The sequence below is a fragment of the Coloeus monedula genome (genome assembly GCF_965178545.1).
Source record: "Coloeus monedula genome assembly, chromosome: 8".
In the NCBI taxonomy this organism is placed as follows: domain Eukaryota; kingdom Metazoa; phylum Chordata; class Aves; order Passeriformes; family Corvidae; genus Coloeus; species Coloeus monedula.
The window spans coordinates 18,123,067-18,146,296 of NC_138788.1; the positions used below are offsets into that span (position 1 = coordinate 18,123,067).

The 23,230-nt window shown below is 45.0% G+C and overlaps 1 protein-coding gene across 1 annotated transcript; it reads right to left on the minus strand.

Annotated features, from left to right (window-relative positions):
• Positions 1-7,035: 7,035 nt before the first annotated feature.
• LOC309575803 (neurotrypsin-like) lies at positions 7,036-21,536 on the minus strand (the record flags this gene model as incomplete). The annotated part of the gene is made up of 15 exons (XM_082286617.1): positions 7,036-7,346; positions 8,867-9,147; positions 9,674-9,796; positions 10,042-10,120; positions 10,679-10,884; positions 11,133-11,274; positions 12,198-12,400; positions 13,450-13,591; positions 13,994-14,172; positions 15,020-15,167; positions 15,666-15,841; positions 16,543-16,666; positions 17,922-18,158; positions 19,383-19,428; positions 21,465-21,536. 15 exons carry the CDS (start codon positions 21,534-21,536, stop codon positions 7,036-7,038), a joined length of 2,469 nt encoding a protein of 822 aa, XP_082142743.1.
• Positions 21,537-23,230: the final 1,694 nt, after the last annotated feature.

Here is a 23,230-nt window from a genome sequence, read left to right on the forward strand (position 1 = left end):
GAAGTGGTTTTGTCCTGTTTCCAAGAAGAGAGTAATAGAAAAGAATAAATTTTTGCAGTGGTTTCAGCTGAATTGTCCACTTACATTGCCACACTCCCAGCCTCTGCAGTGAGGAGGGCGTGCTGTCCAGGCTGGCACATGGGCAAACAGGACAGCAGCGCTGCTGCACGACCTCTCTCTCCTCATGGAAACCCTTGGCAGCTACCTGCTGCTGGCTCCTGAGCCCCAGCGCTGCCAGGGGCTGGCAATCAAAACACGCTCAGCAAACACTTCCCAACAGGAATAACTTGCTGAAATTTTAATTCCTGCCAAAACATGAGCCCAGCCCTGAGTTGCACCTGTTCCCAGCTCAGCCCTTAGAGCTGCGGCTGCCCTGATGCACGCATGAAGGCCACTGCAGATATAAAGGGATAGGAGAAACAAGGCCTTTTGCTTAGCTGACAGAGCAACACAGCTTCTTATTAGTAAAGCTGAGCCAAGGAAGTTGGTTCTTCCTTTCAGGTGACAGACTAGTTTTGAAAATCTGCAAAGAGAACAGTGCCTTTTATTTCTGGCAGAATGTGTGGGATTTGAAAAGCAGGGAGGAGAAGATCAAGTGGTGCACTGGGGTCTCACCAATTTGTCTGTCCTATGCCTGTCCTCCATCAGTACATCTTAAATCCAAAGGTTTTTCTAAACATAAATTACTCCAGGTGGACCCTCCACGTACTTAAAGATCCATTTTGCTGGCTCTACTTCCTCTTTTCACTTTTGCACATGAACAGAATTCCATAGAAACCTCCTACCAATGCTTGGAACCCCTTCTAGACAGGCCAGTTTAAGAGTAGCATGGGACCCAGCCCAGCAAACCAAGGCAATTTGAGCAGTATCCCATCTTCCTCCACTAGAAAGAGGAAATTGTGCCCAAGTAAGAATTTTTTTAATGTCAGTGCTGATACCTGAATGCCCTTCTTCCTCTCTCCCAATGAATATGGTAGCTATCCTAGTTAGAAAATCACATGAAGAAAGCTCAGGTTTTTTTCCTCATTCATATTTCAGTTTCAAAATCCAAAGCTATCTTACAGCAGGCAATCTGAAACAAATAAGCTCATGCCATACACTCCTCCCAAGCCTTTTCACCACAAAAAGGCAGCAATCAAGTGCTTTAATACAAAACAATATTTGACAGACTTGTAGCATTAACCACGGCTTCAACTGTTTCTTTTCCAGATAGTGACTACAGAAGAGCACTGCAGAACTGATGGGATGAAACGGTGCCTGCTGACCCATGGAAGGCCAGATAAAATGCCCAAACTCTGCTTCCCAGTTTTGCACAAGCAAGAAGGGAAATGCAGGTAGGTGCAGAAAACCCCAAAGGCTGACATGAAGCGAGGAAACTGTTAACCACAAGCAGTCCTTTCTTCAGTGAGTGCATGTTGGTTCCCAACAGCAGGCTGGAGTCAGTACATGCAAAAACTTACACACTATAATTCTTGGAGTCTGCAGGCATCAGCTACACCATCAGTCTAATCCTAAAGACTTGGAAAAGTCAGTGCAGACCTTGCAAGGAGCTGGACTATGTTTTAAGACAGACTTTTCTTACAGAAGTTCAGGTTTCAGCAGTGGGGCAGTATGGGTGGAGTATAACAGTGTTCTTGAACCAATGGCTCATTCAAACTGCATTTCTCTTATCCCACTTCCACTTTTCCAGAGGCTTTGACTCGTAAGAGTGATGACAGATGAATTGGAGACTAAAAGGAGACTAAGTCATGCCGAACAAAATTTGTATAGAAAGATCACCTTTAACAACAAATTAGAAAGCTGATGTATTAAAGCCTCTTAACTTTTAAATGCAATGAGCTGACCTGCTCTTTACTTGTTCCAAATGGCAAAAAGTGTGGCACTTGAAGAACTGTTGCCTTTCATTGTAATGGTAGCTAACATGATGCCAACTTTGCAACACGCTTTAGCATGTTGAAGCGTCTCTAAAAATAACATTAATAGAGAAATTTAATTAACTTAACTCAGTGCTGAAAAAATCCTAAAATCTGCCCTTGGAACAGATTCCGTTATTAAAAATAAGACAGAGCCCCACACAGTCACAGTATAATCCATTTATTAACATACCTTGTGAGCCATTGGTGTTGATCCAGGGGACACGACAGCTTTGGCACTTGACTGATTTCAGAGGTACTCAGCCCTTAGTAGAAAGGGATTTTAATAGGACTTGGGTGGGCTACTACACAAACAAGTTTTTGATGTGGAAAATTAAGTATTTTTCCAAACAAGTAAAAATGCAGCCCGGGAGATGTGCATTGGTCCAGCTCACAGTGCCTTGTTCTGCAAGGAGCAGTCCCAACTTGGTTACCACCAGATTCTGTTCCCTCTAGCTGCAAGAAACTCCCAGTGAGTCTATCAAGATAGTGTTAAATACCACAGTGTAGTTCATCTCTCAAAAGCTTTCATCTGATTGCTGAATATACACATAACAAGTGGTCGATGGATCACTGCAGCTCTTTTGGGGTGAAGACACTTTAGCATATAGGCTTCAGGAAAAAAGGAAGACAGACAAAAGGCAGACCTACCTCTGTTACCCCGACATAGCAAATACCCACTTTCCTGGTTCCTTACCTCCACTAATACCTTTGAGAAACAGATCTGTTATTTTCTGCTACAAGTTTACAGGGATTATAAGGATGATCGACATCCTGTCCAGGTTAATTAACAGCTGCCTGATTAATTATAGCCTAGAACATAATTCATAGAAATCATGAGAACAGGGTTCAGCCACAAGAAAGTGATAAATCTTTAATTCAGCTTCAGCTGGCCAAAGTGTGGACAGGTTCAATATAGTACCACTGCAGGTCAGGAAGACCCCAGTACAGGGGCAGCCTTTGGAGCACTGGGGCATTCTCTCAAAGAGGGATACCTGCAGCACTAAGAGCTGCTCCTTAGATGCTTACCATAGCCATGTCTCAACTGCTGTGAATGCTCCTAGCCAGTCGTAGGGATGTTCCCTTTCTCACACAACCATGACATGCCACTCTGCTATGGAAAGTTCTCTCAGAGCATCTACCTGGCACAGTGCAGCCACCGAGCTGAGCTCTCAGCTCCTGGAAGCAGTGTACATGCATTAGCCTTATCCAATGAACTAATGCTGTGAAGGTGGATTGTCTCAGCCCTCCACATGTGTCAGCACAGACAGAGCTCTACATGGCTCTCCAGGTGCTTCCTACCCAGAGCTCCCCAGACAGACCTACAGCAATTGCTGTGAGCTCAGTGGGACTGGTGCACCTACCTGAGACACAGGGGGAACTAACCTCGGTGGGTTTTCATCCCCCTGTAGCAAGGCTGCCACCAGGACCACACTAGCAAGTTTAAAACTAGCTCCAGTGTACAGCACTGAAATAACTTACAGAATTCCCTACTATAGAAAATTGTAGTCAAATAATCAGCAGGGGATACAGCCTCCCCTGGCATATTGCATTCAGTTGTTTACGAAAGTTTAAAGATCCATCAGAAGGAGAAGACACAGAGATAGTCAGCATGTTATCAGACACCTAGACAGTCTGGGTTGAAGAGAGACAGAGAAGCCACAGTCTTAGAAAAGGAACTATCTCTAGAATAATGCATAACAGAGAATATAAAGCCAGGCCCCTTATTTCCTCTCGTGGCTGAGAACGCAAGGACAGATGGTACTCAATGAAAACAAAAGGCAATTAATTCAGGAACCATAAAAAGAAATCATGTGCTATGGAGAATAAAATTATAATGGTTTTGATTGCCAGAAAATACTGAGATTGAGAGCTTAGTTGGACTAAAACCAAGAAATTTAAACATTTATATGGAAGATGAAGGCTGGTTACATTAAAGTTAGAGATATAAACTCTTATACTTTAGGGAAAAAAAAAAAAGAAAAAAGGATAGTGCACAGTGTTTGTACAACACCTAGAGGACCAAGTATTTGTACTTCCATTTTTAATGATGATAATAGTAATGCAAGTAATTAATTTAAATGGGCAAGAACAAAATTCCCCAAAAGGAATGTTGTTAAAACTTGCTCAGTACAACTCACACATACTATCTTTTGAAACATCTGCTGCTGTCCAACATTATAAAATACAGTTCTAGGGTGATTGAGTGTTGCTCATCCAACCAGGCAGTTCCAGTAAGCCTCAGTGGCAAAGCATATGAGTTTGGTTTGGGCCACAGTCCCAGGTTAAACAGTGAAGAGCAACAGGCCAGGTTAATGTAGGAAAGTATTGACAGGCTTGCCTACAGCGCCAGTAAGGTATAAAACCAGGCAAAGGAGATTGGATACTTCCTTCCCTCCTCCCGGCTCATGCAGGACTTGGAGGGTGGTAATTACAAGAATTCTCACAGCCTTCATAGTGATAAGATCTAAGAGAAAGAAATATTTTTAAATAGAACATGGGAATTTCAGAAGACAATGCCAGGCCTGCATCTCACTTGTGTTACATGGTAATTGATGCTAACTCCTGAATGGTCACCTGCTAAGTAGGTTTAGGGAAATAACCTCACAGTGTCATCCTTTGGGTGTTCCTATGCCTGTTGGGGTTATGGGTATAAACTGAAAGATCAAACCAGGTTAAACCAGAGATGTGATAGCACCCAAGGCACAGCATTTGAGCTGCTGTAGCATGCTAGCTCAGGGGAGGCTGAAGGTGAAAGCCAAATCCCTCCATGCTTCCCAGACAGGTACTGCTCCTGCCAGTGTAGAACTTGGCATTTAATCCCCCACAAGATGAGAGGTCTGTGACATAATTCCCCTCGGTCTTCTTGGCATTTTAATTCCTGGGAGATAAGGAGCAGTCTGCAGCTTGCATTTTAGAGACTCTGCCAGCAGCCATAGGACAACACAGCCAGTGTGGAGCCAAGCACAGTGCTGCCAAGGGATCAGTCTGGCATTTTAAACAGGGTTATCAGCACAAACCTGCGCTGAAGACATTCAGCACCTCAAGAAGAGGCAGAAATGGATCAGGTTTGTCTCAAAGGCCAGTTTGCAGGAGTCCTGACATTGCATGTTTTAAAGATGCTGACAATTCTTTGTTAAAATAAAGTTTGCAAGCAGAATTTTAAAGCAGCCCATTGCAACACTGGTAGCCCAGCTGTCCTATAACACCTGGAAAGGGTAAGTGAAACTGTTTAGTTTAGCCTTCACACACAAAAATCAGCCACCTAGTCAGGTCAGCACCTTTACATTAAGCTATTTTATAGAAGACAAATTAAAGGTTTGGGCAATCATTACTTCTTGAACCCAAGGCAATTTCTAGAACTCTGTCACACACATCACCACATGCAATATGACATTGCTAATCCACACACTGTGCTCTGCCTTTTGTTCTTGCATTGGTAATACGCAGATACTGAACATCTCAATGCCCTGAGTGCAGACCTTCCAGACTCTGCCTTCCAGACTCTGCCTACCCAAAACATGAACATCTAGCACAAGTTCCATGTGTCCCATCCTGTATTAATCCTCCACATTCAAGCCCTTGGTTATACATCAAAGCTTTTTGCTCCTGCACAGACCTTTCTTTTCTCTGCCTTATCTGCACACAGTGAGAAGAAGCTGCACTGCACAACCGTTAAGGCACTTAGCCCTTCTGTCTACTTACATTTTTTTACCTACTCAAGAATAAAAAATTAACTTTAAAAAGTGCTTAAGGCATACGAGGGAACACAATTCATTTGTTTGGAGGAGACAGAAGGAAGAAATTGTAGTATTCAATAACCCTTGCTTTGTCTCAGCATTGTATCTGTCCAGGCTGAGAACTACAGCTTGATGACAGTGCTTGCATACCCTCAAGCTAAGCCAGTTTACTCTCACTGAGAGGAATGAAAAGAGAAACAGCACAAAGAAGACAAAAAAGGAGGCATAGCCCAGAGGTTTCAAGAATAGGACACACTTCAGGAAAGTGGGAAGCTGCTTTGCAGGACACTTACTGTTTTTCACAAGGAGTGAGTAATTTGCTTGAGGTGTATCTATACCCCAGGAGTGATTCCATGTTTCATGGAAAACTCTGAACACAGAGATATTAAAGACTAGCAGCACAAACAAAGGGCAGCTAATAACTATGATGAATAAAGGGCCAATAGGAAGTCACCACAGTGCTGTTAAATCACGATTCAACACCTGAATGTTTGAGATTAACATTACATTTGGATTTAAAGAAAAATAACATGTCTATTCAGCCACTTGAGGTCACATTTTTAAGTTCTTGTTAGTAATCTTGACAGCAAGAAAGCTACTGCCTCTCACACCAACAACTGATTCTAGAAGATGTTATTTTAAGGAAACAAAAAAAGCCCAACCACACACACAAACTATTATAGCAAAAAAGCAGCAATGAAACCATAGCATCTGGCAGCTGGAAGTGTGTGACAGAGGATTACAGCAGGGGGGACAAGCATCTCTCAGTACAGGCAGACACTTGAAAGGGATCGTATGGAAGCAGACCTACTATTCAGAAGAGAAAAGGTTCCCCCTAGAGACATAACAGGGAAGCTAAAAAACCCAACTCTTGGCCTGTTCCTCAACCTCAGGTCAAATCTTCTGATTCCTGGAATTGAAGAGAGCTGTTATGAAAAAATATCTGAAGATTTCCACGATGCCAGCACCTGGGACCATATTCCAAGCATCTCACCTCTCCTTGCAGCATGTTTCAGCTGTCCAAACATACAACCAGGAATAGATTTGCAGCAGTAGGTCTCTCTCTACTTCTACCATTTCTGTGTGCCAGGGCAAAGGAATAAGTTTGATTGCATTACAGGATTCAGATATTTAGAGCAATGCATACTTATCGGTGTTACCACTGTGCACCTGCTTTCTCTGCTTACGGATTACAGACTAAAGCGAAACCAAAGACTTTAAAGAATCAGTCATAACTCTTTTCCTTTCAGTTCTACATTAAAGTCTTTTGCCAGTGTCCAATGACAAAATAAATCTCCATCAGTCACAGACCACAAGCCTCAGCCTTCTGCTGCTGCAGGGCAAAAGGACCACATGCTGAAATTCCTAGAGTTCAGTCATTTTCATTTTAGCTTGGTCACTTTCTTGATCCAGGGTACGAATTTGCTGACCTTTGTGTATACACCAGGTGAATCCTTCCGACCACAGCCATACCCCCAGGAAGTGATGCCCAAAATGATCCAGCGTCCATTTGATCTCTGACACATGAGTGGCCCTCCACTGTCACCCTGACAGCTGTCCACCCGTTTATCTTCAGAGAGGTTCCCAGCACAAATCATGCGGTTGGTGAACTTCCGCCCATAACGGGCCTCACAGTCTTCCCGTGGGAGAAGGGGCACCACCCCCTGCAGCAGGGTTCTTGAATAGGACTTTCCTGGAACAAAACAGACCAGCCAGACTCATTCAAGTACAGACAACAGTAGCAACCTGGTGCAACAGTGTTCCCTACAAAAACAAACACTTATACATTTCGTGTCAAATCTGCAGCACAGAAATAGGCTGAGCTTAGCATCTCTGAACCACAAGAACTTCAGAAAACAGTGATGCCAAGCCAGACCACAAAAAAAGAGCTGTAAGATCAAAGATGTGGGGAAGATGGTTGTAGAAAAAGGTTAGATCAAAGGATGAGTCTTGCTCCTGGTTCTGCCAACAAGTAACTTGAACCTTGCTCAAATTTATTTCACCTCTCCAAACCTCCATTTCCTCCTCAGTAATGCAAGGACAGTGTTTTCTCAAGAGAATAAATGCAGTAGTACCTGTTAAGTGCTCAATGCTCAGAGAAGTTTTAGAAGATGTTTCAAAGGCATTCAAATATTATTCAAAGGGAGTTCACTTTATCTTTGGCCAGATTTGTGTCTATTTGATCAAATTTCTTTATTACCCCAGGGTTGCTCAGAACATAAGGCTAATGTGCTATATTAGAGTATGACCTTTCTGTGCCCAAGATTTATCTAAGTTCACAAGGTAGTAGGTAAGTGCTCCTCATTGAGAAAGCTGGGTTTGGTGCGTGGGAAGGATTCTTTCCACTAAGCTCCAGTACAGCTTAAGGTAGTTACATGGCTAAGTTGCTCCTTGATCCACCCCAAACATCCTGAAGTGACATGTGCAACTGGCACAACTGACTCCAAAGGCAAATATGTACTTGCAGTTAAACAGCTGGGGAAACAGCTGAGAAGGATGGGCAAGTCCAAAATCAACAGTAGAGCTCCTGGGGATTTTGGCAGGAAGTATTTCTAAATATATGGCTTTTCTCCAGTCATAGCAGCCTCAGAAAGGCCTCCCTCCTCCCTTTTACCTAGGAAACTTCACAGCGATGTGCTCAGACAGGACAGGTCCAGGCTGTCTTGAATCCAGGGAAGAAACCAGACTCAGAGCCCATCTGGGCTTGCAGAAATACACAGGGAGATCAAGCAAGGTAGTCTGAGAGAGATTTCCCTCTCAGAGGGCTCCTTCCACCTCTAAGCTCTCACTTCACTATAACAGTATCATGAAGACGGCAGGAAGTCATGGAAACATGGGGGCCTCCCATGGGCTTGGTATAGTGGCTCTGCACATGCTGCTCCCTTAGGGGTCTGCTGTGGGAAACATGTAGAAAGGGGAAGAAAGAGAGGACCCTGGCCAGATGGCAACATTTGTCTCTCCCACAGTTTCAGAGGGATGCTATGGAAACCAAAGCTTTCACCAATATTGAGCTGACTTAATAAGCCTCAAAATCAGAAGAAAACACAACAGCACAAAACCCACCTCATCTCCCCATTCCTTAGCACCATGCGCTGGCACAGACAATAGGAGCAGTGAAAACATAGCCTTGAGTTGACATAAATTAATGGCCCATATAGGCTTCTGAAGCCAAACTTCCTCACCCCTCTTGCCCCTCAAAGCCCCACCACTCACCTGTGTCTCCCCAGCCAGAGATGATGCAGGCTTGCCTGTTGATGTCAGACCTCTCTCTCCTGTCGGGCAGGCAGACGGGCAGAACGTGGTGATTGAAGGAGAGACAGTGCCCTTCTCTGCCCCGCATCCGAACCAGGGCTATGTCATTATCATTGCTGCCAGCCCAGTAGTTCTTGTGGAGGACAATCCGCTCCACGGGCAGCTCCCTCTCAAACTCATCCTTCACGCCTGTGTGGTAATCGCCCACCCGCAGGAGGTAGCGCCGCACATCAACGCCAAACCTGGAGAAAAACAGACTCAAGATCTTGATATTCCTACCAAGAGGGAAGCAGACACACAAGTCTCAGTTGCTATGAGACTGAACCACCTCCTCACACCACAGTGCCAGCTGCAGGACTGTGGGACCTCTTTAGCAGATATGATCACACCAGCTGTTGCAGATTTGGTGTCCCAAATCAGTATCTACCATGCACAGGACTTTTTTCCTATAAAAATGATTACTATAGTTGCAACAGGCTTGTGAACTGTCCTGTTCACAGTTCCTTAAAGCACTTAAGAATGGCAAAATGCTGGTTCCCTTTAAGCTGTACAGCCTCAGAGTTAAGAGGCCAGGTGTAAGCAGGGAAGGAAAAAGCAAGTCTATATTGAGTCATCCCCATAAGCACTCCAAGATCACATACATCATAACCTGAAGGTCTTGGTTTAGAAACTGCTCATGTGGTTCCACTGGGCTGGGAGGATAAACTTGTATGAGGTTATCTTGTTCATCACTGAGTATCCCTCGGGGCTCCCCACTCCCAAACATACCTTTTGAAGCAGTGGGCTGCAGTCACCACCCAGCAGCTGCTGATCAGTGTTGCTCCACACAGCAGACGAGTATCTCGACGAAAACCCTTCAGCCGCAGTGAGGCCTGCCATGGCCAACTGCCTCTGAAGAAGAAATAGAGGAATAAGAGGTGTCACACACATGGGAGCCATTTCCCTCATTTCCCGTCCACTCTGTCCTGTCTGGGCTCAGCTGGCTTGCATTCTTCCCTAGATAGCACACTGTCCAAACCAAGTTCAAAAATCACCAGTGAAAATGTGTTAATGTAGGCAGCATCTGCCAGGCTATTTCCAGAGCCCAATGGAAAGCTGGAACCAGTCTGGCTCTCTCAGCAATTACAGGGTAGTACCTCAGAGACTTGTTTCCACCTATGATCCTTTTCTTGCGATGGTGAAGCAGGCGCATCCCACACACACCAGACTCTGGACCTGCATAGCAAAGTTAGAGCAGTTAGGTAGGGATCTTCACCTTATGCATCAGCATTGCTGTCACAGAGCCAAATACCATTCACCTTCTCTGAGGGCATTAATTCTCAAGGTAATCGACTGCGCTGTGTTGTGCATATGGAATTCATAGAAGATTTGATCCCATAGGTTTCCTTAATTTCACTGGAGCTGCTTACCTGCAGTCTCTATAGTCTTATGCCAGGAATGGGACTTATATCTATACTTCCTCAGTACTCTAAACCCCAAAGCTTGCTTATGGTTGCTGTTCTAAGGACGAGTATAGTGGCTTGGCTGTAGGGAAGTTCTGCAGGCTCAAAAGCCTGACAGGGGTGGAGCTTCTTACACCAATCTGGAACACTCTGTGCTGCTAAGAAGATACAATGAAAACAAGAAAAAACTAGGAGGTGCAGGACAGGACATGCTTATTTTCTAGGTGAAGTTTCAGCCAAAGACAAGAATGACAGGGAGAAACCACAAAAGCATGCAGAGATCCTACAACCAGAACTCCAGATTCCTGCATAGAAGAAATGGGCATGTCACCTGTTCTCCTGATATCTTGGACCTTGTCTTCCGTATAGTCACAGATCACCCCAGCATCCTCACTGTGCCAGCAGCTGCGAATCCTGGTGTCAGGCCTGGCACATTGCTCCAGGTTGTGCTCCATGCCACTGCATTCTACGTTGTCCAGATGGATGGGCCCATGGCCTTCACCAAAATAAGCCATTGCCCTGGCTTTTGCTGTACCACTGCAATTAGAGAGAGGGTGGCTAATCTGCAGTGAGCAGGAGGCAAGTGAACCTGAGGGACCAGCACATTTTACGAATAATATTTACATGTCACTCCACACACAGACAGCAGTACAGTGAGAAGAGCAGCCTACTCCCTCAAGCATATGTGGGTGTGCCAAAACGAAAACTAAGCCCCCAGAAACAAGTCTAGAAGTGCTCCCCCGAGAGTGTTTCTATCTGTAAGATGCCCATACCACAGCTCCTACCTGAATCCCAGTTGTCTGCAAACCACTGCGGCATCTCTGTCTGTCCAGTCATCATCACAGACACTGCCCCACTGCCCATTCAGCAATACTTCAACCCGGCCCTCCTTGGTGCTTTCTCCATCCACCAGCCGCATGGGAGGCCCTGAAGGAGAAAACACATGTGCTGCTGCAAGCAAAAACACCAGAGGGGTCAGGTATCCAAAATTTGGGTTCTATAGAAAAAGATGAATCCCAGACATCAGTAAGCTTAAAACAAGAAAAAAAAAAAAAAAGTGTGTCTATATGAGACATTTTACCTCTGTGCTGAATCAGAAGACTACATACATATTAATTTATTTAATACATACTGGAAATCATCAGTGGCTCATACTCTGAAAGCTGAGTAAAGAGGAGAACAAGAACAGAAAGAAAGTTATTAACTCCTGAGCCAAGAGTTAGACAAGCTTAAACATGCCTGGGAAAAAATCCATTGATTCTAAGCAAGAGAAGAGTTCTGCATCCAGGAAAAACAAAAATGTTGGATGCCAACTATTTCAATAAAAAATGTCTCACAAAGTGGAAAGTATCCTGTAGTAAGGAAAGGGGAGAGTATCAGGCATTATATAAATGAGGAAATTACGCTAACATGAAATACTTTCACAGTTTTAACTAGAAGTGTGCCATCCACACAAGGGAGTGCAAACAACAACCCCTTGCATGTGAAGTCCTCTTGTCTTGGCGAGGTGTGGCACTAATGTAAACACACCAGTAAAAGGTCTAGGTAAAGGGTTCCCTTGAGCAATGGCACACTAAGGCAGCCACTGTCCCTCAGCCCCTCAGGTTTGTTTCAGAGACTGCCAATACAGCTCTCTCCAGTTTCAATTTATCTGCTGATCTGATAGTAGGTCTGGTGGAGCTACAGATTTGTGGCTGTGCCCCAATTCAGCCAGGGCTTATTCCTCCTCGAAAAGCAGACCCCTTGTTGAAACAGCACAGGGAAAAGTCCCACATCTGCCAGAGCTTCCAAGGGAATAGACCAGAAGGTGAAACTTCCCCATTGTTCAGGGCAAGAGCAAGGTGAGTTACCCAGACTGCCATCCATGACCGTGTTGCTTTCTGGGGAACAGCGGACTCCCAGGTCCTCAGCATGGGAGCAGTCATGCTGCCCCCAGTTGCTGTGGGGACAGTCCAGGAGGGACAGCTCTGTCCCCACACATGCCACGTCATCCAGTAAGATGAGGCCTTGGCCAGCAGCATAATCCCCTTCAGAGGCCAGGAAAGCAGGACCACTAGAGGAAGGAAACAGAAAATAACATTAAAACTCCAAATGCTACACAGGGACCCAAGCTCATATCCAAAGAGAAACTCCTCTGCTTAACTGTGGTACTGGTGGCCTCCTGACCTAAACCACTCAGTGGACACACAGGATGGCAACCAAACACCTTCACATCTCACCAGTTTCAGTATTCAGGGAGGTCTGCTCAGACCAGTCCATTTTCTAGTGTCTGGACAAAGCCACATGCAAAGGCACAGAGGGCCAGCAGAGGATGCCTTGCAGATATGGCACCAGGTACATCAATTTGGGGAGGGGCTGGCAGAGGAGGCATCAAAAATGTCAACATTTGAGTAATTCTAGTTCTTTTTATAGGAAGCAGCTACCTGGAATTGAACTGCAGAAAGCTACAAACTTTTAGGCACTAAAAGAGATGACAAACACAGTATGTAGCTGAACTCATAGGGAAGAATTTCATTTAGTCTTTTTTTGTCTATAAAGTTGAAATTTTAGAAGGAGACCCTAATAATATTTTTTAAAATCCACAAAACCCCACTTTACTAGCTGAAAAACTACAGTATCCTGATTTTAAATCTTTCCCAAACTCCTGCCTGAAGGGATGACAGCTCAGCAATGGGCTGAAAATCCCTATTATTACTCTTTCTTTGCCCTGATGGTCTTTGTTCAACTACTGAAGCAGGTGACTCATATAGGTGATGGAGCAGATAGGTGATATCCTTGCACTGACAGAGCAGAGGTGAGACCTGCAAATTTAAGGAGCATTAAAGAGAACTTTTTGGCAATGCTGAGGGGTTCATAAAGATTGTATTAAGCCTGTTATCTGCTTTCAAAACAGGCTGAAGCGAGAGATAATAGACTTATTTTTGCCCCTTGAAAAGGATGTGGATACCTATTAATCTTTCCTTAATAAGTTGTATAATGGTAATAAGCCTTCTAACAAAGACAGCATTGAAGGATTAAGGTCCAGCCTATTCCAGTGAAGGGTGATGGAATCTAATCCTTGAAATTAGGAAGCACAGACACTACACACACTCTCAGTCCTACCTGAAGCCCAGCTGCCTGCAGACCACCTGGGCACCGAGGTCTGTCCAGCCATCATCGCACACTGTGCCCCAGTCTCCATTGTAATAAACTTCCACCCTGCCTTCGCCAGGGCTGCGGCCGCCAGCCAGCCGGACAGTGCCCTCTGCAAGGGGTGGGAGAAGGAAAGGGCAGCACTCAGCAGGGGAGAAAAGCAACAGCCTGTGCACCATTGCTAGGTCTCTGTACCACCCATGAATAACAGAAACAAAAGACACAGATGTCCGTGGGTACTCAAGAAACAATGTTCATTGCTTCCAAACATGCCCATCTGTCAAGGGAGGATTCACTTCAGCCTTTCCACACCACCTAAGCAAAACTGCGGGAACACCATCAAGTCTGCCTCTGATCCATTCCCTTGCTCTCTGCTTCCACATCTGGCAGCCCTTGTGGGAGCCATGCATGGAAGCTGTGCAGGATCCTGAACCAGAGGGTTAGCTGCTGAGCAAGCCAAGTAATGTGAGGGTAAGACCAACTGCACCTGACTGGCAGAGTGGTACTTCTGTACCTGTGAAAGGGTCACAGGAGACCCCAGCGTCTTCAATGTGGTCACAGTTTTGCTGTCCCCAGTCGCTCTTCTTGCACTGATCAAGGGAGAGTTCATTCCCTGAGCACTGCACTTCATCCAGCAGGATTGGGCCAGATCCCTGCCCATAGTGAGCCCATGACAAGGCTTTTGGGGTCCCACTGTAAACATTACAGACATGTATGCTCAGTAAGAAAGGCCACAGTCTTATGTCCTCAGATTCTCTTGCACAGGGACTCTCCTATGTTGGGTCACTGTCCTCCCATAGATCATCTGTATTTTTGACACAGTGGAGTTGCCTACTGTTAATTGAAATATGTTATTGGAAAGTTTGTAATAAGCCCTTCCAACAAATAACAAAAATGAAAAAACAAAAACACATGAACAGTTCAGACACACGGGGACTTCTGCAGACAATGATGTAACATCAGTCTCAGTTACAATCTCATAACAGGCAAAATTCCCAAAGATTGAGTGATCTCAAATTTGAATAATCTATTTTAAATAATCCTGTACTGATGTGATTTTCAAGAATGCTCAGTATACAACAGCTCCCATGTTAAGCACTGAATGGCACACAGGAGAATGAGGTGTTCTCACTTGCTTTCCTGTCTGAAGAGGGTTAAGTGCAGCCAGTGAAACTGGAGGTGTTTAAACTTAACCAAGTAAGCAACTGCAGTTCACATATGGAAATCACCATGACAAGTTGTCACTGAGGCCAACAAGATTTGCATTAGGACATGTATGCAAAAATGATGAACAGGGGTAAACACAAACAATCCTTAGACGGGAATGTGCCAAATATTTTTTACACAGCACAAACCCATAAAATTGACAGGAATGGGGTACAAAATCCCTTCATATGATGATTAGTCCAGAATTATGTTTTCCAGGGTTTCTGTATATCTCCTGTAGGAAGGGCTGGTAATATAGTGAAGGGACATGTTCTCATGTTCTTCATTCTGCCTACTTCTATTACTGTTGCATGACATACAGCAGGGAAATTACCTGAGTCCCAGCTGTCTACAGACTACTTCAGCATCCCGGTCATCCCACTGGTCGTCACAGATGGTTCCCCACTTGCCATCATGGTAAACCTCCACTCGCCCTTCAAAGCTCTCCTTCCCCCCAACTATACGCAGTGGGGCACCTACACCTGTGCTTCAAGAAAGGCAAAGAGAGCACACCAGAACAAGACAGAGACAAAGCACATCCAGCAGTTCAGGGTGTAGAACCATTCTCTAGCCAGAGGAGCTCTTGGGATGCTCTCTTACCACATTCTCCCCTCTAAACCCCCCATAAGCACCTGTGATTGCAGCCCCCAGAGTGAGGTACTGCTGATCCAGAGTACAGCTCTTTAACTGGCTGCTGTGGTGACCAGGGGTTTGCTGCCTGCAGACAAAAACCTGGCTTGATAAAAAGGGGATGTGACCATAAGCATCAGCCATCTTTCAGTGATTGAGATGTATACCCATTATGAGTATTTGGGATTGGGAAGAGATGGACAATTTTCCAATGGAAGGAAGAAAGTCACCTGCACAGCAGGTGAAAGAAGAACATTTTCCAGTTATTTTCTCTCCACAGCTTCACCTTTTACATCTTATCAGCAACAGTGATGGAAGATGCAGGGAGCAAACTTCCCCTGGAGATTTACCTTCTGGAGGAACACAGGTTACCACAGCACTCCCCTGGTTACAAGCTCCTGACACAGCTTCCTGATAGGCACACTGCAGCAGGGCTTCCTCATCTCCATGGCAGTTTGCTGACTGCAGGTGCAGGGGAACAGGCCATGGTCCAGGATGACTCTTTTTCCCAGCTGTGCCGATCTCACTGGTACAGAGGATGCAACAGAGCAATGAAATGTCACAGCCAGCTTGACTTACAAGTTCCCTCAGTTGTTGTGACTCTCTAGTCCAGTTGTGACAATTTCACATCCCAGTGTGCCCAGCTGATTGGAAGTGCATAAAGGGGTGACCATTTACAGTCTAATGGGAAAGCACAAGGAAACACAGAGCACTTCCTAACCTTTTTTTGTGCCTGCCTACTGCAGAGGAGTTGGTATAGTCAGAAATTGCACCCTTGTTTGAGAGCAATGAACAAACCCATTAACAGACTCAAACACCAAACTATCTGAATCACCTTCCTTCTCTGTGGACCTTATCTCCTTGCTATTTGGAAGTGTGAATATCCAAATCCCAGATACCCAAAGAGGGTTCATACTGCTAAAACTTCTGTTAGATCACTTAGTAACTCCAGCTGATGATCATTAAAAGGGAATTTGATCTCACAGCTCACTTTTCACAGCCTGGAGCATGAAGCAGAAATTATTCTTTAAAAAAGTGCTAACTGGGTTGGATGTAGCCACAGAAAGAAAACAGTACAAAAGGACCCTGGTAAGTGGGAATTTAGCCCACAAAACAAACTCCTTTGCACCAGCCAACACACTGTGCCAGAGGGACTGTAACCACAGAGGCTGCTCTTTCAAAAGCCACACAAGCATGTAACTCTCACAACCAGACTGAGGTTCCCACCTGAGACCTAGTTGCCTGCAGACAACACTGGCATCCCAGTCAGTCCAGTGGTCAGCACAAATGGTACCCCAGAGTCCATTGAAGTACAGCTCCACACTACTGTCTTCAGCCAACCGCACAGCACCTTCCAAAAGAGGAAAGAAAATACCAACCAAAAACCAGCTGCTATCTGCTGATGAAGTTTTAGACCAGCAAGTCTAAAGAGCTGAACTGAACTTGGCTTCTTTCTTCTCTGTTTTGCCTGTGCTGGCACTAAAGTGATGTGCATGAAGGAGTGTGGGATGTGGCACCTTCCCAGTCCCAACAATGGCTGCTTGGGAGGATGGTTGGTGTTACACTCTTTTCAAATCCATGGTAACACCAGCAGGAAATTTGGCTTCTGCCACAGCTCTGGGATTCTCCTTCTGGGGATGATTTTACATGCTATCTTGAAAGGGTGTATGAAAATGGCAGGCTATCTAATTACTCCTGACACTCCACTGATCTATTTCCATCAACCATTTCACCTGCATGACTCTGTTGCTACAGTGAGATGTTCAGTAACAGAGATGAATCCTCTCTAATTTCTCTAAGAAAAACAAGTGCCAGTGTTTAGCCCTTTCAATTCCCACCCCACCAAAAATATCTACCACTGTTTAGAAAGCACATCTCCTCGTTCAGTTATGTACTTGTAGAAGGACACTCCTGTCTGTAGTACCTCAGTGCAGGCACACAACACCACTACACTTATATCCTTCCCTTTAATGAAGCCATCTTTGAAAGCACATCCACTGGGAAGGGAAAAGACTGTCAATTCATTGATTAAACTGGTGCTTCAACTGTTCTGCAAAATGCAGGAAAAGCAAGGAAAGTCAGCAAACAGGACATTTCCAAGAATGCTGCACAGCAGCCAGTGCATTGAGAGAGCTCAGCTCCTTGCTTGCCTCAAAGTAAGCAGCAGTCCTTGTGCCAGCACTGAGGAAGTTTAACCCAAGCTTATGACCCGCCTTGCCACAGAAGATTTTTTTCTTGTTATATTTGAACTGCTACACTTACATGAGGAATGTTCTGATATGGACCCTAAAGGAGCAGAAGTGGGTTGTTTTCCACATAACTAAAAATGTTTTCAAAGTGGCATAAGTTAGCAGTAGAAAACAAAAGACATCTCCTTGTATGAGAATAAAACATCTATACAAGGCATTACAGCTACAGCAGCTTAAATCCACCCCCTACTATATACAGACGTTCTTCTCCCACACAGGCTAGCCTCTAGTACTAATTATTTCAACAATTTGGAACAGTCCTTGTACTGTGTGTCTTCCACAGGGTGTTCCACCTGCCACTTGCAAGTCTGTGCAGCACACATTCTGGCCGAAGCCCTGAGGCAGCGCAGCCATTACCTTGGTTACAGTCACAGTTGGCCCAGCCGATGGCCCCTGACACAAGCCGGTAGAAGCACCAGGGCGTCGTTCCCCCGTCTGGGTTCCTGCAGTAGTTGTGGTCCCCCAGGCCACGGTCTGGGTACTGCTGAACATAATCAGGGAACTCTGCCCAGTTGAGACACTCTGCCCCGGCCTCGGTGACCGCCAGCGAGCCATTGTAGTACCCGAGAGGTCCCACAGCACACACGCTGGGCGCTGGGCACAGGAAGGGAGTGTTAGCATCACCTAAGGCATCGCACACTGAAACTCAGACAACATGGGAGACACCAGCTGGTTATGTGAAACACCCCCTGTCTGCAGTCTCAACTGCTGCTTGCTTGATTCCAACTCTTATCACTCTTCCAGGTGCTGCTCAAAGAATGTTCACAATACTCACTATCTAAACCACAAATTGATCTGAAGCAATGAACTGCCCAGACAGACCTTTGAAAAGCATTAACTTAGGGCCCAAACATGACAATTTGAGCTGATTCCCATTACTGTACTTGCAATACATGTACTCACTTTGGAGCAGCACTCTAAAAAGCAGGAAGGTGGGAAATGACACTGCAGTTCATTGCATGTATGTTCCCTATACACATCAGCAGATCACCTGGCTTATCTGAACTTGGCCAATGTATTGGAAGGGAAAGGGAATTTATCTTGGTGGAAGTGCAGGTGCCAATGTTTCAGTGCCCATGTGAAATATCCAGTGTAAAAATACCCAATAATTAATTTATGATGGTCCTTAACAAAAGAAGAAAACTCTCCATTCATGACCCTGAAATAACAAAGTGGGAAAATAACCCCAGGTTCTGTGGGCTTTTCAGAGTCCATAAGATGGGAAGAGTAGACAGAGAAAGGGACAACATTTATAGCTCTACTCACTAAGTAAACAAAATGAAGCCAACACTTTCAGAAAACCCTTCTGCACATGGGGCAAATAGCAAGGGTACAAAGAAACTTTGCTTCATGTCTTTTGCCTTCCAGCCACTGCCAAGCGCAGAGGGGTTAAGTGACAGCTGAAGGTTAAATGCAAGGTACAAAAATGAGAAGCAGTTGCCAATCGGTGTCTGGAAAACAAACCATATGCTCGGCATCAACTGGGACACACAGAGGGGGTGTATGAGAATTCAGTAGTTATTACAGCAAAGGAAAGGTAAGCATGCAAAAAAGACCAATGCAGAGAAATAGATTAAAGGAAAAGAACATGTGGGAGGAGCAGGGAGCTGCAGGAGCATTCAACATGAAGAAACAGAAATAGTCTGGCCATGTTGGTGAAAGAGATAAACAGACACTGGGGCAAGAGCAAAGATTGAAGAAGTGATGGAAAGAAAGGAAGAAGGCCAAGTAGCAGAGGTTCATCATGCCTATGGTCTCAGATCACCACTGCAGGAAAGAATCTGCCCAATGACTGAATTAATAACTTCTTGTTCTTACCTGTACTCTGCAAATGGTTTTCGCTGGGCTTGGATCCCAGGAAAGCCTGGGAAAAGAAACAGAGCAAAAGCAGAAAGATGATTATCCAATGAAATAAACATGGGCATGCCCTAAAAGCAGCTCAGCTTTAGGCAAACACACCCCAGTAACCAGCCTCTTCCCTGGTCTCCCCATTGCTCCTCTTCAAATACAACCATAGCTCTATCCACTAACAGCTAAATGAATAATTACTGGCCCACAGAGATTTACCCTTGATCTAAGCACTACATTACAGGATTCTGCTTGTTTGTTTCCAACAGAGTTGGAAGTCTGAGTAAGATGCCTATGGAAAGAAAATCTAGAAGAAAATCATTATTATCAGTAAGAAAAATAACTACTCATTCTCTCTCTATTTATAGGGCAAGTCATCTATAGCCACAGCAGCAGAGTGACATGAGTGACAGGATGATGCCCCCAGAATACCTGTTAAAATGGTAATAAACATCCATGTATAAAGTGGGAAACATCCAGGGAAGAAAACCCAACATGGCTTTTTGAGGATTTTGTTTTTAATACTTGAAAATATGATCTGGCTTATGGTATTATTATCCAAATGGGGTTAAATAGCTAAAACCAAAAAATACCAAAGTCCTCAGAATTCTAGCATCCTGTCTGGCCCCAAAATTGCATTTCCTCTTATATGCAGTGGTTTTTGTGGTTGTAACTTGACTACAGACTTGAAAGATACAGATCTCCACTCAACACCACTACATGGTGTGCAAGTGCAAGAACCTTCACAGACCCAGAGTGAAAAGAAGAAACTGTACATGCTTCTGCTAGCTCCTTGTAGTTTAATTACTTTCTAAACATTTTTAATGAACATCTCTAATACTTTTGTATGAACAAAGGGTTGTAATTCACAGAGCAGAGATGTGCAGCTAAAGAATACTAGCAATTAGTAATGATTGTGGTTTTCTTCAAAATGCAATAATTTTGCCTCTCTCAGCTTCACCTCTCCCTGGAAAAGCGGAAAAGTTAAATTTGGAACTAAAACAAATCCACTTCTGGAATAAGCAGAGATAATTCCCACAGAAACCTGACAAGAACAACACCTACTCATGTCAGATATCATTTTCAAATCAAGCTTATGAATATGTTCCAGCAGGTGCTGACAACCATGGCCAAGCTCCAGCTTTACCTTCCAGAAATCAGAATGGGATACTGCATATGGAAGATGAATTCCTGACATGGTTCAGAAGTAGCAGATCAGATCTCAGGTGCATATGCACAAAGGGATGCACAGATAAACCCTTTTCAGCCAAAAATCCATCTATCTGCATGTATCAGGCTGTTGCAAGCCCACATAATGGTTTCTGGACCAACAATGCTGAAGGACTTACCTGAAGATCTCAAAGCTCTTTGCAGAGAGTAGAAAGTAAGCTAAGCTGTACTTTTGTGACTGCACCACAATTCAGGTCCCTCAACCCCTCGCTTTTAGTGTACACCTGCAGACACCTGTAAACCTGCCTGTGATAGAGGGATGGGTCAGACTAATAACACGATATATATGAGAGAGTGGACTCGCTCTTCTTGGAACTGGGCCATAAACAAAAGTACTGCAGTCCAAGTAATAAGCTTCCCTTCTAATGAAAGATTAGTTGCTGCCAGTTTCTGTAGCAGCTTCCAAAATTCCCCAACTCTGACCATCATCACCAATTACATTCAGTGCAAACAGCCTGTGCCACAGGCATTGCCCCAGGTCCGTGCAGCTATAAATCATCTGTCCACAACAGCAAGAGAGACAATCAGCAAAGAACAGAAACAAAGGATCTCTCCAGCCAGGGTCACTGCAGTGCCTGAGAAACACTGCAAACCCAAGCCAAAGCATCTGCAAGCCCCTGTACAGCCTACTTTCCTGGTTTGTTTTTCTGAATTTCATATGCACAGTCATCTCTCCCTAAGTCCCCAGTCCTTCCCAGAGACCACAGCTGCCTAAATGCTTTAAAAAACTTACTCAAGTAATAATAAGACCCACTTATAGTGAGGATATTAAAAGAGCCATGTTACTTCTTACAAGCAGGTAGAAAAACAACCTTTTCTTACCTCCACGCATCTGAGACAGGATAGCAGACTTGAGAGCTCTACCAGGAGCCCGAGTATTTTGGAGATTTCCATCCCTCATGTACAAAGTGAGCAGAAGGTTCTTCAAGCATCACATTGTCGTTCAGCTGCCAGGCTCTGCTTTCCCACGCTAGCCGCTCCGCACCGGAGGGAGCGGGGTGCCTTTTCCATTTCTACGCAGGGAAAGGGATGCGAGGAAAGGGATCAAAGCTCCCAGCAGAATCTTAGGATTTCACTTTCCTGTTCCTCTCCCCATCTCTCCTCCTTGATTCTTCTCTTCAGAAAGGGGAGGAAGAAGGGAGAGAAATAAGAGAGCAGAACATGCCCCCGAATTTCTCTACCGCACGCGAAGACGGGCGGAGGCGAGGACAGGCGGTGGGGCGCTCCTCACCCCGCTGTCCCCTCCTCTCCACAGCCTCCTCCGTGCTCCAGGTACGCGCTGCTCCCAGTGCCAGCCTCCGCCTCCCCGCCCCTTCTGCCCTGCGGCGGGGCCAGCCGCCCGCTCCTCTCCTGTCCTGCAATGCCTCCTTCCAGCAGCTGCCTCTTCCTCCTCTTCCCAAGGCACACAGGCTGCAGCACGACAAGGAGCTGGGGCTGTGTCCTATTGCAAAGCCCCCAGCAACAACTGGGAAAGGCAACGGCGTGTGCGCGCACATTTGCCAGAGATTAGACTTCTTGGAAGGAATCTGGACTTTATCCCCCCACCGCTGCCTCCTCGATTAGCAGCTTGCAGCTTCCCGAGGTCAGCTCTCCTCACATTTGAACCCAGGTAAATGGAACCCAGAAAACTTCATGTTAGGCAGCTTCCAGATCTCCCCCGGAAAACCCACAGGTGGCACAGCCCTCTCCAGTGTGCATTCCCAATTTTCAGTCCTGTATCTTGCCATCATGGGTACTGCCACCAGAGAACTTTGCCATCAAGTGTCTCCTTGACCTTGGCCTATATTTTCTCTCAATTGGCTAGGATGCTTTCCAGAGGGTTAATCATTATGGTAATACCATGAACAATCCCATCCCATGGAGGGTTTTAGTGTTTTCAGCTTGCTGCTCCTTCATATGAATTAGGGTTCAAGGCTACAAACTTTAAACACTATTGAAGCTAAGAAGGCAATCAGTTCATTTGATGCTGTTCAGTCTTGGAAGTCTTTTTTTTACATGTTTCTTATGCTGCTTCCCAGCTCAGTTTAATGGGCATTTCCTGTACTTCTATTCTGATTTTGGAGGGTTTAACTCATGGTGTTCTACAGCATGAAACATGAAGGTCACCTTAAGAAATGAGCTCACTTCTGGCCAAGTCTGCTGAGTAGCACTTCCAAAGACACCTTCAGCATAAAAACAAGGAACAGGCTGCTAAAAATCTACTGGCTTGACAAAAAGCCTCTTTTTTTTCCTTCCTTCACTTTTGCCCATTACTCACTTCATGTGACGGTTTTGTGTTGCCTCATTCTCAGTCACTCATCAAAGGCAAGGAAATCTCACTACATGCTGGATCTTTTACAGGAGTCGCTAAGTGGTAGAAAGGAGCTGTTTCTGTAGTGGATTTGGCCAAGAATTACACTCAGTTAATTAGGAGCAAATCTCCTATATCCTCATAGTGAGGGAGGCAGATGATCAGGGCAACAGAGGATGGAAATAGCTTAGATGCTACATCCCACTGTAACGCTCAGGCAGCACTAGCACAAAGGAGCAAAACAAAATAAAAATATGGGACTGTGCTAGAATTTAGAACCACTTACTCTAGTGAACAC